The sequence below is a fragment of the Podarcis tiliguerta genome (genome assembly GCF_965153285.1).
Source record: "Podarcis tiliguerta genome assembly, chromosome: 7".
In the NCBI taxonomy this organism is placed as follows: Eukaryota; Metazoa; Chordata; class Lepidosauria; order Squamata; family Lacertidae; genus Podarcis; species Podarcis tiliguerta.
Genome location: NC_139540.1, coordinates 23,289,160 through 23,304,706, shown reverse-complemented (window position 1 = coordinate 23,304,706; position 15,547 = coordinate 23,289,160). Strand labels below are relative to the sequence as shown.

General features: G+C 39.5%; 1 protein-coding gene across 9 annotated transcripts in view; it reads left to right on the top strand.

Moving 5' to 3' along the window:
* The window catches only part of VPS13B (vacuolar protein sorting 13 homolog B), a 382,518-nt gene that overhangs the window by 162,489 nt on the left and 204,482 nt on the right, over nt 1–15,547 (top strand). For all 9 annotated transcript variants that reach the window (XR_014513865.1, XR_014513866.1, XM_083450859.1 and 6 more), the window contains exon 20: nt 12,922–13,031. Coding sequence is in view for 7 of the 9 variants with exons in the window: in XM_083450859.1 (XP_083306985.1) it covers nt 12,922–13,031 (110 nt within the window). In the remaining 2 variants the exon portion in view is untranslated. The remainder of the gene's footprint in view (nt 1–12,921; nt 13,032–15,547) is intronic.

The following is a 15,547-nucleotide window of genomic DNA, read 5'->3' as shown; positions in this document are numbered from 1 at the left end:
CATCAAACAGCTCCCCCTCTCCAGAAGTGTGGCCAAAGAGGTATATCTCCACTTTCCACCAAAATCACTTTCTAATGTATTCAAGTGATATTGTGACACCTCCACCAGATCATTATGTGTTTTTCCTTTCTTTTTAATACTTCTTCTTCTTCTTTGGCGATCACTCGTAGCCAAGTAAGTTTGTCTTCCATGAACATGGTCTTAACAGTGTGTCCATAAGTGACTGTGGAGGCCAATTCTATTTCATTTGGGGCTGATGATAATCTCCTCAAGTTCTAGGCAATTTCATATTAATGGGAAATGCATTAAAATGATATGCCTTTTTCTGTAACATCAGACTACATGAAATGATTTGAGAGGTCATTGCAGTCATTACTTAGGAAAACTATGATAGTGTGGGTTAGGTTTTTCTTTTGGAGTTTTGCGATCAAGAAGTTTTCCAAAATATTGCAATAAATAAAAACTAAAAATGGAAGAAATCACTAACTAGACAAAAGTAAAAGAAAGCTGGCAGACTCTAAATGTATTTAGAAAGAACTGGACTTATTTTGTTGAGTTTTGTAATAAATAAACTGTTGCATTCAGGGTGGGGTTAGTTTTTAATAAAAATAAATCTTGAAAGATATTTTCAAAATCTATAGTTTTCCAAAATTTCTACATGGCTAGATATAGATACAGATATAGAAGATTATCCACCCAGTTTTCTAATCATCAGCAAGCAATTGGGAATGATCCTCATTATCTGTTCTTATTCTCTACCTTCTAGAGTGAAATGTTATGTTGTCAGAAGTATTAGGAATGATTAAAGATAATTGCTGGTCCCATATTTAGCATTTGAAATCAAGTTTGAAGGTACTTGTAAGTGCTGATCAACTGTGGCCGCCGTTTAGCCTGATTTGTGGTTAACATTGTTGCTGGTATAATGTTTAACCATGATTGAGGCCTTTAGTGGGAATTTGTGCTCCAGAAGATAACCTGTAGAAAAGGAGGTGTATTATCCCATGCCCTACTCACATGGTGCACTGTGAAGAAAGACCCAGAAATGTCCAGAGAAGCAAAACAAGGGGTTAATTGGTTCTTGGCCTTGTATTTCACTGTATATGTGTACAACTTACAGCACAATTCTATATATGTTTATTACCGTATACTCAAAAGGAAGTCCCATGGAGTTTACTCCTAAGAAAGTGTACACAGAATTACAGCCTTGGTCTTTCAAGCTGTGTTGAGGTTAACAGGTCTTGATCCTTTCAACTTTTATACCAAAGGAAACATTCAGCAGCGTAAACTTACTACCTATTTAATTTCAAGGAATTGGATATTTTATAGGATACAGAGATCCACTTTGGTTTCTGAATCAAATATTAAAATGTTCACACTCCTAAGCAGTTTCAATCTTTAGAGTTATCGAAGCATGCCTTAAACTTAGAAGCAGATGACCGTGGCTAATTTTTCTGCCTTACAGAACTTTTGAGAAACAAAAATCATCAAAAGGGGAAACTAGCCCACCATTTTTAAATGGACTACCAAGGTTCTCCTTTGAAGTTACAGAGCAAGTAAAAAATACACTTTTCTCAGTAATTATGTTAAAGAAAGGTTGGTAGGATACAGTTTAAACTGTTTATCAATTCCACTTTCGACAACAAGTTGCTGAAAGCAATTCCTACAGCTTGACTTAATGATTTTCTGATGTTCACAGCGCTGTTTTGTTTCAGAGCCTGGGTCGCAGCAAAAAACGTCCCCCTGCTTTTATCTGTTAATGAAGCTACTGTGTACTATGTGCCCTTCTCCCTCTTTATGACAGTCTATTCTATCGCACCCACCCCAGATTCATTACTTCACCCCATTAACAATCCGTGCAGAGTCCTCTGCTAGTTTTATGAGGCAAAACCACAAAATGTCAGGTTAAGAAAACCCTCTCCCAAACTTCTCTCATAAAATACTGACACATAATACATTACCTGTCAAGTATCTGTTTACACAGATTCTCACCGAACTAGTAACATGAAGTTTAATATTAGAAAAGGTAAATAATGAATTGCCTACTACTTTTTTTTTTTAAAAAAAGGCAACTGGATGTAAAATATTTGGTAACTTTCTAATCATAATGCTGCAGCGATCCTTACTTTAATTAAAGGAAATAAAAAACACCCTCAACACACAGCAGCATGATATGGTCTAGGATTGTGTTCTTCCGTTTGGATTCCTAGGTAGTGTTGGAATTATCCTTGACCATTGAGATAAGCTGGCTAGAGATGATAGTTGCAGTCCAACAAATCTAGGGACCCATGGCTGAAGAACACTAGCCTAGGACACTTTATTCAGGAACAGATGTCTTGTAGTAAGATACTTTAATCATCAGCATTATTCTGAGGAAAAACAATCCCAAATGAATTTCATTTTCTTTTGGAAAGCAGCTTTGCCACATGTAAGTGAGAAGAGAATCGTAAGTCACATATGTACACTTTTAATGGATTGGCTGGATGAAAATATTGATATCCCACCGCTTGGGCCTGAAGAAACATTTGAAGTGGTTCACGGTATAAATGAAAAACAATACTAAGTACATGTACAGGTATACCCTTATATAAGATATAAAACTAAAATGTCTGGTGTTCTGTGTGGCTATGATACATCAAGAGATGCAGAAAGGTTGTACTGAAGATGATGTGATGTGTGTGCAGATTAAATTTTTTAAAAATAAAGTTGGAAAGATGTAAAATGAATCTTCATTTTTAGTTGCTTGAGGCATTACCTGTGCAAGTGAGGCATACAAAGCAGCGTCACTCACTCGGAACAACCTGCTGTCTAAAGGCACCTAAGGCCATCAGCTTGCTGAATCCGAGTCTGTCTGTCTCTGAATGGGTGACTCTGCCTAGGAAACACCTGTGAGCTGCCTTGGGTTCTATGATGGAAGAAAGGTGGGACAGAAACACACTTCAGCTTTGGTTAAATCTGTGAGACTGGAGAATTCTAGGAGTCATTTCTCAAGCCAGTTACTGCCCTGGTTCCAGAATTTAGTACTCCCCCCCCCCCCTTTTTTTTTTTTTTGCAAAAGGTACTAAAAAAAGTATTTGCCTTTACTTCTCCAGGCAGTCATATGGTCCAGAATTTATTAATTCCTCAATGTCCATTTCAGTAGAGCAGAATGTGACTGACCTGGGAGTAACACAGTGGTCTCCCTGTAGGTGTGAAGCATGCCAACAAATTGTCTCAGATCCCCCCCTATGAGGGGAGTGGAGGGGAATAAAGGCAGTGGTTGCCATGGGACAGAGCAAGGTTGCAGGAGAAACTGACGGATCTGAAAGTGTTCTCTAAACAGGGTTTAAAAAGGCTCAATCGTGAGAGTGGAGCATTCAGCCATATGATGCCAGGAAATTTCAGTAGATGCTAGAAGGTGTCTTCTGAGGTGTGTGTCTTAGAGGGTGGGGCTGTGCTTGCTAGCCTTAGCTTCTGTTGCACCTTCTGCTCCCCTCCACCAGGTATTGTGTGGGAAAGTCCAAAGAGGGCACCTTGCTCTACATGCATAGGCTCCGCATGTGATTTTGAATGTTGGTTGCGTATGGAGCCCATGGATGAATATGGGAGCCTATTCCTGCTTCAGACTTCACCCACCCACTACCCATGCATAGATGGGGATGGGGACTGGGCTGGCTGGCAAAAGCAGCAAGAGGAACATTGGAAGTTGTCTTCTATGGAGTCAGATCCATCTAGGTCAGTATTGTCTACTCTGACTGACCATAGCCCTCCAGGGTTTCAGACAGGGTTCTCTCCCAGCCCTTCCTGGAGAATCCAAGGATTGAACCTGGAGCCTTCTGTATGCAAATCAGATGCTCTACTACAGAGCCAAGGCCCCTCTCCATCTCAGGGATAGGCTAGCAAGCATGGCCCTGCTTTTCTTGCCATACGATTGTAACCACATGGGACATGTTTGCAAATCTGTTTAACCAGTTAAAGCCGGCAGTGGAAATTTACAATCCAGAAGGGAGGGCCTGAAAAGAAGGGAAATTTTATCTTATGTCTCACTCCCAATTAACTTAATGAAAAACAAAAACAAACAAAACAGCAACTTTTACAACCATCTTATCTCTGGTCATCAAAAATTGACATAATTTTAAAAATGTCCTTCTGTATTTTAGGAGTGCCACAAACAATTTATGTACAATCCCATAACATTTTGGAGAAATTATATGAGAGGATGGCTAGGCAGCATTTATTTCTAATGGTGGCCCTGATGAAAGGCCTTCTCCAAAATGTGTCAGTCTTTGAAATACATTATTTGTGGCATTCATGAGAACTTTTCTCTCTTTGTTTTGCTGGCTGGTGTAGTTTCCTCCCCACCCCCCTTTTTGATTTCTTCTGTATTTAAAAAACAGCAACCATGCTTCCAGTTTTTTCCCTGGAACAAAAGAGAGGAAAGGCTCTTGCAAAAACAAAAAACACCTGATCCTAGTTACATATGTTTAATCTTGCTTTAATGTAATTTGTAACTGTGAGCAGGATTATAATAAAAATTTGCAAAGGTTGCAAATATGGAACAACAGGTTCATGGAACAGAGGGTTGTGAATGTCTGAGTTGATCTTACTGGTTATTTTGATATTCTAGATTATTCCTGGATCAGATTTGCAATTGAGAGAATTGTCAGCTTTCTGTTTCTGTAACCATACTTAGCTTCAACTGTTAAGGTCCTGCTCCAGTAGGCAGAGAAAATCCATCTGCCATAGAGGAAACTCCTTATTAGTTCCAAATTATGAAGAAAACTGATATCTTTTCAGTCTTTAAGGCAACTTCCATCTGTAATGAACCCTACAGTTCCTTCTGGCAGTCAGCTGGAGTTATAGCTATCAGCTTAATCACCAGATATGCTCCATAGCTTTGACCCTCTTCAGCCCTGGATAGGGCAGTGTCTGTTCTTTGAGCTAACAACCTGACACAGATAAACTTTTCCTTTCTCTGCACCGGAAATCTGCATTAGTCTTAGTCTTAGCCAAGTCAGGTTGTGATTTAGTCATAGTACTCTTCTGTGACTTAGAGCAAACAAATCTTTCCCATCTTTGACTTGCGTGCAAACCAAACTTTTTGCGCCATACCTTTTTAAAAAACAAAAACACAACAAAATTTCTGTGGTTGACTCCTAGTTATAAAGCTTCCTGGCTTTTTGTGCACCCCAATAAATTTGACTAGTGGGTCTTTTTAATACATAATACATTTTCATCACATCCATGAGTAAACTTTCTTTCTTTCTTTCTTTCTTTCTTTCTTTCTTTCTTTCTTTCTTTCCATTCTAGGTACAGTGATCATCACAACTTAATGCAAAGATTGCAGATTTGATCCCCTTAAGGGACAGCTGCATATTCTTGCATTGTAGAGCGTTTGACTAGATGATCCTCAGGGTTCCTTCTAACAGTACGATTCTATGACTTAGAAGCTTTGCGTGTGGAATTGACATAGGTCCTGAGTTAAGATTGTGAAGTAATATGGAAATATCTCACCATCTCTGTGCTAATGGACCTTTGAACTCTTGAGAATCCAAACAGGGAGATTTGAGCACTGTCTCCTGATTTTGAATTCCCCTGATCCTACTAACTGACCCATCAGTGTATATAATGACATAAACAGCAGGCCTCCATTTGCAAATTACAGATGGGAACTTAACTTACCTGGTGGCAAGGATTATTAATATGGTTAAGAAAGGAAAAAAATATTATCTTAGAATAAAGTGTGCATACCTAGCCATTTTAGCTGTTAAATTGTATGTATGGAAAATGAAAAACAGCTCTGTACGTGATTTGTGTAAAAATAATTTGTATGCATTATTCTCAGGTTCCATCGCTGCCCCTATTCCAGCCATCCATTAATGGTATCTTGTCAGTTTGGGATGCAGCACTCAGATAACTGGGACTTGCTTAGTCTTGTTGATAAGGCATGCATTATATCTTACCATGACCAATCAATACAGGTTCATATACTTGGCAGTATTTCATGGTGGAAAAGTAGAGAGATCTGGGGAAAAAGATGGTAGAATCTCTTAACCATCTACTGTGATGTTTTTATGTTGCCTTATAGATCAGTTGCAAACACACACAGCAGTGGCTAATCCCAGGAACATACTTCATCAGGATAACATCATGACATTAAGATGTGAAACTGCCAATATATTTTGTTGAGAGGAAAATCCTATACACACTGGAGACATAGCTGGACACTGGGTGGTCTTAAATATAATTCTTCAGCGGCATTTTAAAAGAGGGCTGTTTGGTAGGCCATAACCTTAATGTTTTATATTTACTTCTTTCTGATGAGCAGCTTTATGTATTTTTTTCATTGAGAAAACCCAAGGCAGTTTTCTGAACAAATAATTAAGGTAACTATAGTACAGTTATTATTTTTCTTAAACGTTACTGCCCCCATATGGACACAATGATGAACATACGCTAGCAATGTAGGTAAAGCTGCTCCCTAGGTTGCATGGCTTTAAAATGTCTACTTTAAAGTTTTAATCCAGACAGATATAAATTAAGTTTGGGTGATTAATGGTTAAATCAAGTTGATCATGTCTCCAGACTTTGAATTCGTGTTTGCCGTAATTACTTGTTTTCTGACATACCAAATATACTTCAGTACTCACCTAAACTGATTGCACCTGCAATTGCTTAGTGTAGTTTACTTTCCATAAAACTTACTCATTTTTGTGTACTGACCATCTTTCCTTTCTGAGGATAAATTTATAATGGGTTTTGAGGTGTTTAAGGTTTGGTAAATGCTTTTCATGGTAACTTGGACCCACAATAACTACTGCGTTACTTTCATAACCTGTAAAGCCCAATTAGAGGTGGCTTCATAAACCCCTGAAATTGCAAAGTCTACCCATCCTTATCTTTAAAAACATTTGTAGCTGCATCCATAGAATAGAATTGCTGACAGTTGCCAGACATTTCTGAATGAGGCACATGCAGTTTGCACCTCCCATTATTTTCTGGGATTCACTAGATTGTTATAAAATTTCCAGGCTTGAAATAGGTGGGGTTTAAAGATTTTTAACAAGCTATGTGTGCGTGCAGGGATTATAAGGTTTTAATAACATTAAAATTTACTGCTACTACCACAGCATTTTTAAAGTGGAAAGCTACAGAACAGTCATACTTATTTTTAATCAGTTAGAAGTACTGCATGCCAAGTCAAGTGTTCTTTATTTATTTCAAGTAGTTCATTCACTGAATTCTTTGACTGTCCCAGAGGGCTCAGTGTGGAAAGGATGTTTACAAGTACAAAGTCAGAGTTATACACACTGCCTGCTCAACTCCGGTTTGTTTCATGTGCTGTGGAATTGGCTGTTCTTTTCAACTTCATAGCTGCATTTTCGAAGACAAAAAGCACAGCTGTATTTCAGAATAGGCAAATAGTTACAAATTCTATATTTTCTCATACTTTTTGCTGTGATCAATACATTTCAGTACAGAAATATGGCATTAACAAATGTAGCCTATATGTTCAGTCTTGGCAGAAAAGAGTTTGCTCCATCTCTAGCTGTGTCTATTAATGCACCAGAACTATAATCTTCTTAAAGCTCACTTGGAAATGATAATGTGTGTGCCACCTTCTACATTTATAATGTTTAATGACAGTAGAATTCTGTTTGTACCACTGTTTAGAAATTTGTCCATAATCATCCAGCATAGGAGGTATTCACATTGATAGGTGCATACATGCATCTAGATTTATGTGTATCACATTGATGTCTCCGTTTGGTCATGGCCAGCTTTAGGTCTGGTGCCTAAAGGTATACAATGAAGGTGCCAGTCAAACCTCATTGGGCAGAGCATTCCACAAACAGAGAGCTACTGAGATCTTGTGAACTGCCCTGAGATCTTTTAATGAATGGCGGTTCATAAATATAACACATAAATAACAAGTAGTAAATAAATACTTGTGTTGCCACCATCCAGACCTCTCATGTAGGAGGCACATGAATAAGGCCCTCAGATTATGAGGGTCCAAGTGTGAGTAGGTTTATATGGAGAGAGGTGGTCCTTAAGGGTATGGTGGCCCTGAGCCATTTAGGGCTTTATAGGTCAAAGCCAGCACCTTGAATTGGACCCAGCAACTAATTGGCAGGGAGTGCAGTTGGGCCACGATTGGTGTAATAGGCTCAAACTGTCTTGCCCCAATGAACAACCTAGCTGCTGAATTCTGCACCAGCTGAAGTTTCCGAAACGTCTTCAGAGGCAGCCATACGTATAACACATTGCAGTAATTTAACACCGAGGTTACCAGAGCATAGACAACACTAGTTAGGCTGTCCCTGTCCAGATAGGGGCACAGCTGGGTCACCAGCTGAAGATGGTGGGAAGCACTTTGCATCACTGGGGCCACCTGAGCTCAAGTGACAGCAAAGGATCCAGAAGTATCCCCAAGCTGCATACATCTCCTTCAGTGTAACCCCATTGAGAGCAGGTAGATGGTAAGGAGTGATTTGTGTGTCATCCATATACTGGTGAAACTGCACTCCAAACCTTCCAATAGTTTCATATACAGTGGTACCTCAGGTTAAGTACTTAATTTGTTCCGGAAGTCCGTACTTAACCTGAAACTGTTCTTAACCTGAAGCACCACTTTAGCTAATGGGGCCTCCTGCCGCCGCCGTGCCGCCGGGGCACTATTTCTGTTCTCATCCTGAAGCAAGGTTCTTAACCTGAAGCACTATTTCTGGGTTAGTGGAGTCTGTAACCTGAAGCGTATGTAACCTGAGGTACCACTGTAAATGTTTAAAAGCAAGGGAGACAAATAGAACCTTGTGTGGACCCTACAGCATAGCCACTATGGGGCCTGCAGAAGTCCCCCAGTGTTACTCTCTAGTAGTGGCTCTGCAACCAAGACTGAAGCCAGGCTGAAATGGGTTTAGATAACCCATTTCATCCAGGAGAATTTCACTGAGCTAGCACCACTCTTTCATGGATGATATGTCTAAAACCATTTGGACTTGTCAAAGACATTTTGATGTCTGAAGTGAAGCAACAGACGATGTCCCCTAGCCAGTCAAGGTGCATAGTAACTGGAACATGACATTTTCTGTAAGTTAGAGCAAACATAATCTACATTACGCTGCCTCTTGCTTTTCTTTCCAAAGGACTGAAAGCATGGCTTTACAAAACCAACATATAAAAAAGTTCCACCTATCACTGTGTCTGGCCAGCTTGTGCAAGGCAGCCCATGAGGGAAGGTGGTCATTGGGCTGAAAAGGTTTTAACCACCCTTGATTTAAAGCATTTATACTCTTATCTTTTCTTAATAGAGCGCAAGGCAGATAACAATAATTAAAATAACGAAAAACTAAAAAGCAGCACACTTAACGAAAAAGATAGGAAGTGCAAACAGCCATACAAAGCAAATTAACCAAATTTGTTAGGTAAGGTAAAGGTAAAGGTACCCCTGCCCGTACGGGCCAGTCTTGACAGACTCTAGGGTTGTGCGCCCATCTCACTCAAAGAGGCCAAGGGCCAGTGCTGTCTGAAGACACTTCCGGGTCACGTGGCCAGCGTGACATCACTGCTCTGGCGAGCCAGAGCCGCACACGGAAACGCCGTTTACCTTCCCACTAGTAAGCGGTCCCTATTTATCTACTTGCACCCAGGGGTGCTTTCGAACTGCTAGGTTGGCAGGCGCTGGGACCAAACAGCAGGAGCGCACCCCGCCGCGGGGATTTGAACCGCCGACCTTTCGATCGGCAAGCCCTAGGCACTGAGGCTTTAACCCACAGCGCCACCCGCGTCCCTCTATAGCCAAATTTGTTACAGTAAGTTAAAAGCAGTTCAGTGAGAAAGCTGTTATTGCTCATGGCCCAAAGCCCAAAAAGGAAGGTTTCTACAATCCATCTGAAGGACATGAAAGAGGGGACAAGATGAGTGCCTTTGTAGGGGAGTTCCAAAGCCTGAGTACAACCAGTGGAAAGGCCTTATTGGTCCAACTTGACATATTGGTATGCCAGTACCTACAGCGCAAGGGCATCCTTGAAAGTAGTCTTTAGAGAGCAGCAGGGATATCAGATTTCTTTTTTCACAGAAAACTTTATTATTGCAGAAAATAATTTAGTTTCTTATATTACGCATAGATGCTTAACAGGAGAATTGTTGATTTCTGGGAGTGGGGGTGCATTTCATGGTTTCAGAATGAAATGCAGGCACATTCCATTGAAGTCTATGGCAAAACCTCATGGAATTTTGATTCTTACGTGATAAAACTTGTGTGTGTGTGTTTGAATTTTCATGCTGTATAAGAGACTCTTTAGCCTCTGCTTCAGCTTCAGCTATAACTGAAAATTATCACAGTACTCTGGAGTATCCAATTGGAAAAGTATGCTTGGAATGTCAGTGTTTTGGCAGTATGCAGTAGCATCAAAACACCAAATGTTGTCTGCTATACTAAAATTAGAGACAGTTGGATATTTCCTTTTAGTGATTTATAGATCTGTTATGTACCAGATTGTCTTGTATACAAAATGAATTTTGTTTGCTCACATTCATACGGGATAAGTTGTGCTATTTATAGGCTCATGTGCATTAAAATCACACTCAGACATGCACCCACCCATACCCTTTCTGCGTTACATAGAGAGCCACCTTAGTTTTTCCATTGGATATTACAGGCATGGGCAAACTTGGCCCTCCAGAAGTTTTGGGACTACTACTCCCATCATCCCTAGCTAACAGGACTGATGGTCAGGGATGATGGGAGTTGTAGTCCCAAAACATCTGGAGGGCCGAGTTTGCCTATGCCTGAATTGTATTCACCTCTCCTCCAGTGGATCAAGGTTCCTTCCAGTTTGACCATGCCAAGGATATTAGAAGCTGAATATTTTGATTAGCCATATCAACTTGTGTAATACTAATAGACTATGATTGTTTAGAATGCTTCTTATTAGTTTACTGGAGTCTCTTGCTGCCACTTCCATTACTAAAATATATGCTTGCCAGAATCATATTCTTAGCTACAGAAACCTTTCACGTTATTAGAACGGCAAAGTTTGCTATGCTGTGTCGAAGACAAATGCCATGTAGTTACATACTGAATATTTATACTGAGTATTAGATTACAAAAAAATGCATTACTATTTTAGCTTTAAGAAGGTTAAATGCTTGGGAGTCATTTAAACTCTAATTAATTTCTCTTAATAGCTGTCTACTTGCAAAGGACAGTGGTATGATAATTGTTTTATGATGGTTAGGGTTTTACTTAGAAGCCTCCTCCCCTGGATCACGTGAGCATGAAAGAATATGACACTTCATATGAGAAAAACCCAGGACTTCTGTATACATGAAATAGATAAACATTTGCAAAAAATATTTTCAAGTCTTAATATTTTTTTAAGTAAATGGGTTTTTTATTCACATGTATATTTATATACTGCCTTATTCAACACATTATGGATTTTGTGGTTGCAATAATGTTTCCAATATCTCTTTAATAAAAAATGTGGAAGGTTTCTGAGCTGGTATATGTATGGCTACTTCTGTGTTAATATACATTGCACAGAGGCAAGTGGTTTTAGCCCTGTATATTCCATTATTTGCCAGATACAAGAGTGGCCAAAAAATCGACAACAAAGGCTGACTTGCTACTTGTTCGGAAACTGCAGTAAATTAAGGGCCATTGCACTCATACTACAATCATACATTGGTTTATTGCGAAAAAATCCTATTGAAATCCATGTAAGATTTATTAATAATTAAATATCCTTAAGACATTTTGGAATGCATTTCAATAAATTTGAGTTACTATAATTATTTCTAAAAAAGAAAAGGCATTTGTCTAACACCTGTCTCTAAAAATCTTCTGCAAATTTATGATGAGACCCTGATACCAGTAGAGCTGATAGAATTTTTTTCTTCTTCTTTTACTAACTTTTAGGAGAACAAGATCAACTCTTCAGTTTTTGGTATTTTAATTGAATTAGATACTATGTAACCATGACCTAGAAGTCTTTTATGTTTTAATCTTTTGATGTAGTATTCCCATGGCAATGTATAAGGGCTCTCACTATGTGTTGCTCTCACTAACACACACACACACACAGAGAGAGAGAGAGAGAGAGAGAGAGAGAGAGAGAGAAGCCAGTGCTGTTGTAAAATAAACTTGCCAGCTCATTATTATAGGAAGTACCTTACTTTTCCATCTATAAGACACCCCCATGTATAAGACGCCCCCTATTTTTAGGGACTCAAATTTAAGAAAATTGGGGGAGATGGCACAGAGTTGTTGAGCTTGGGGGGGGGGGATTGCTCACCCGCACACATCACAAAATCTGTGTCCCATCACTGGCAGAAGCTGCCTATCGCCCGCCCAACTGCCAGAGCGTCAGCCAATCAACACCACCCACTGATGCAGCAACCAATAACACGCACAATAGCTACTGACAGCCGCAGCAGCAACTAATCAAATGTCTACCCAATGCACTACCCATGTATAAGACGACCTCCACTTTTTAGCATGATTTTTAAAGAAAGAAACATAGTCTTATACACGTAAAAATATGGTGACTGGTGTGCATGTAAAACCACCTGATGCTCTAACTTAGTAGTTCAGTTTTCAAAGTGTATTCTGCCTGTGGCTACTCAATGGAAAATAATTGCAATTTTTGAAGTCAAAACCATGGAATGGGTCCCTCCAAAACGTACTATGTAATGAGAGAGTACCCTGCATGGCAGCTGCCACTCCCCAACCTTCCTTCTAATGTTGACTTTTATGCTGTTTGTTTTGTATTGTAAACTGGCCCAGAGTTATATATGGGGTTCTGTAGAAAATAACGAGTATAGGTGTTTAGGATATTGCTACGCATGGTGTGTCCGAGATGAGAGGGATTTTTTTTTAAAAAAAAAATTCCCCATGTGTGTAATCTGTACATCTTTGTTATTTCTGTTGTTATGTAGGAGCCGTGCTTTTGGCCAGCATGCAGGGATTAACAGTCAATATCGATCCGATTTTATATACTTGGCTCACGTACCAGCCTCAGAAGCGAAGCAGCAGACCGATGCAGCAGGTAAGAAATACTGAAATGCCTTCTCTTTGTGTGTACTTAAGTAGCATGTCTTGTCTACATTAGTGGGAGAGAAAACGAATGCCATCATCCTGCATCTCTTATAAGTATCTTGCTGTTATTCAATAGTAGAAGCACAGCTGTGCTTATTGTTAAAAATAGGAGTCTTCTGTTTTGTTAGTTGTTGCCTTATTTTATGTTCACTGTATAAGTGCCTGTCTATCTATCTATCTATCTATCTATCTATCTATCTATCTATTATCTATTATCTATCTATTTTAGTTTACCCCCTTTGAGGACAACATCATTGAAAATGTAACTATCCCCTCTAATGTAAAAAATGTATCTTTAAACAGGTAATTTATGTGAAAACTGACTTCATTTTAATGATTTATGCCCAGATTAAAAGAAAAGGTTACATTATTTTTAGAGCTGTACGTAATAATATACTGTATAGGTAGCAGGAGAGGCTAACCTGTGGCTGTCCATACGTTGTTGAACTCCAATTCCTATCAGCCTTAGAGAGAATGGCCAATAGCCAGGGAAGATGAGAGCTACACTTCAGCAACATCTGAATGATATATTTGCAAATAGGATTAATAAGAGTTTTAAATTAAAATGTTAATATGTTAAGCTGCTTCTTTAACGGCTAGCTAAAAGTTGAACATGGCATTGTATTGTTCATGAACGTTCTTCTTTAAATGTAACTTTAGTTAGGAGCCTTATGCTTTCAGAATATAGCAACATATGTCATATTTGTGCTTTTCCCACTGCAAATGAAAACGCAAGCCAAATCGTAGCGGCTGTTACATATTTGAATAAGGATCTATGTAGTTCCTGTTGCAACTATGTGGTTAGTGCTTTAGGGGCAAAAGAGGATGTTTTCCCATATCTGCATTTGGCTTCCGCATGTATCTGAACATTTCTCCCCATTTTGAATAGTGAACAATGTGGACATTCAGGTTTAAAAAAAAAATAGTAAAGGTCCATGAAAAAATTTATGAATGCCTGCATAAATATGCATAATACCTTCTGACTTTCTTTACTGATCACTAGTAAAATACAGTATTTCTTTCTTTTTTTAAAAGGAAAAACAGATAACTTAAGCTCAGCTAAAAGTGTTGATTTATGGAAAACCAAGTTCATAATCATCCAGTATATCATCCAGTTATGATTATCACCCAGGCTGTCCAGAGTCTAAGCTGTGCACCCGATCTTTAAACAGGATATGCAATAACAAAGGGGAAGATTCAAGGGGAATATAAAGGTAGTGGGAAAAGTTTGGACGTTGATGTCATTGCACAAACTTAACTGTCACAGAATGTAACAATAGTAACTGCTACCCTAGTGGCTGTGCAGCATCTGTCACAAGCACAAAACACTCGATAGATACGGCTGTTGCACTGTGCTGAGAGCAATTTTCCCAATAGCGGAATGGTTGTTGTGCTTGTGGGCGGCAAAAACAGGAGATGACCCAGTGTGTAATGGGGTGGCCAGTGCCCACTAGACTTAGTGGGGCTGCTAGGAGGTCATGGACGCATGGGCAGTGAGTGGCCAAGTTGTTCTGGTTCACTACCCAACCCCCTTGCAAATTACTGTGGACACTTCAAGCATTGCAGTTTGACTAAAAGCACCTAACTAAAAGTGTCTTACTTTGATTCAGAAGGGGTCTCTGTTGTCACAATTTCTGAGTAATGTACAAGGAAAATGTGTAGGCAATATTCCAATATTCCACCCAATCAAAATGCTGTCTAAGTGGTTTAACAATTAGCACCACTCATTCCTCCTCTTCTCAAACCACATCTTCTTCTCCCAGAGGAGACAGCATTTGGAAGTATAAGTTCCAAAAATAAATGCCATGAACATGTACAGAATTCACCAGCATCACCAGTGAGGAACCTCTGCTGCTATGTAATAAGATGATTCCACAACAGGTATCCTTTGCATACATCATATAAGCACCACAGTATAACATCCTGCAGGATCAGACAAAAAGCCCCTCTAGTCCAGCATCCAGCAAATGGTCAAAGGCCTAGAAACGATGCCTTATGAGGAACGGCTAAGGGAGCTGGGCATGTTTAGCCTGGAGAAGAGGAGGTTAAGGGGTGATATGATAGCCATGTTCAAATATATAAAAGGATGTCACATAGAGGAGGGAGAAAGGTTGTTTTCTGCTGCTCCAGAGAAGCGGACACGGAGCAATGGATCCAAACTACAAGAAAGAAGATTCCACCTAAACATTAGGAAGAACTTCCTGACAGTAAGAGCTGTTCGACAGTGGAATTTGCTGCCAAGGAGTGTGGTGGAGTCTCCTTCTTTGGAGGTCTTTAAGCAGAGGCTTGACAACCATATGTCAGGAGTGCTCTGATGGTGTTTCCTGCTTGGCAGGGAGTTGGACTCGATGGCCCTTGTGGTCTCTTCCAACTCTATGATTCTATGATCCTGTTCTTACAGTAGCTAAATAAACAACCCCCTTGTAGCATTTTTTAAACCTAAAACACAGGAATGCAGAACCTCAG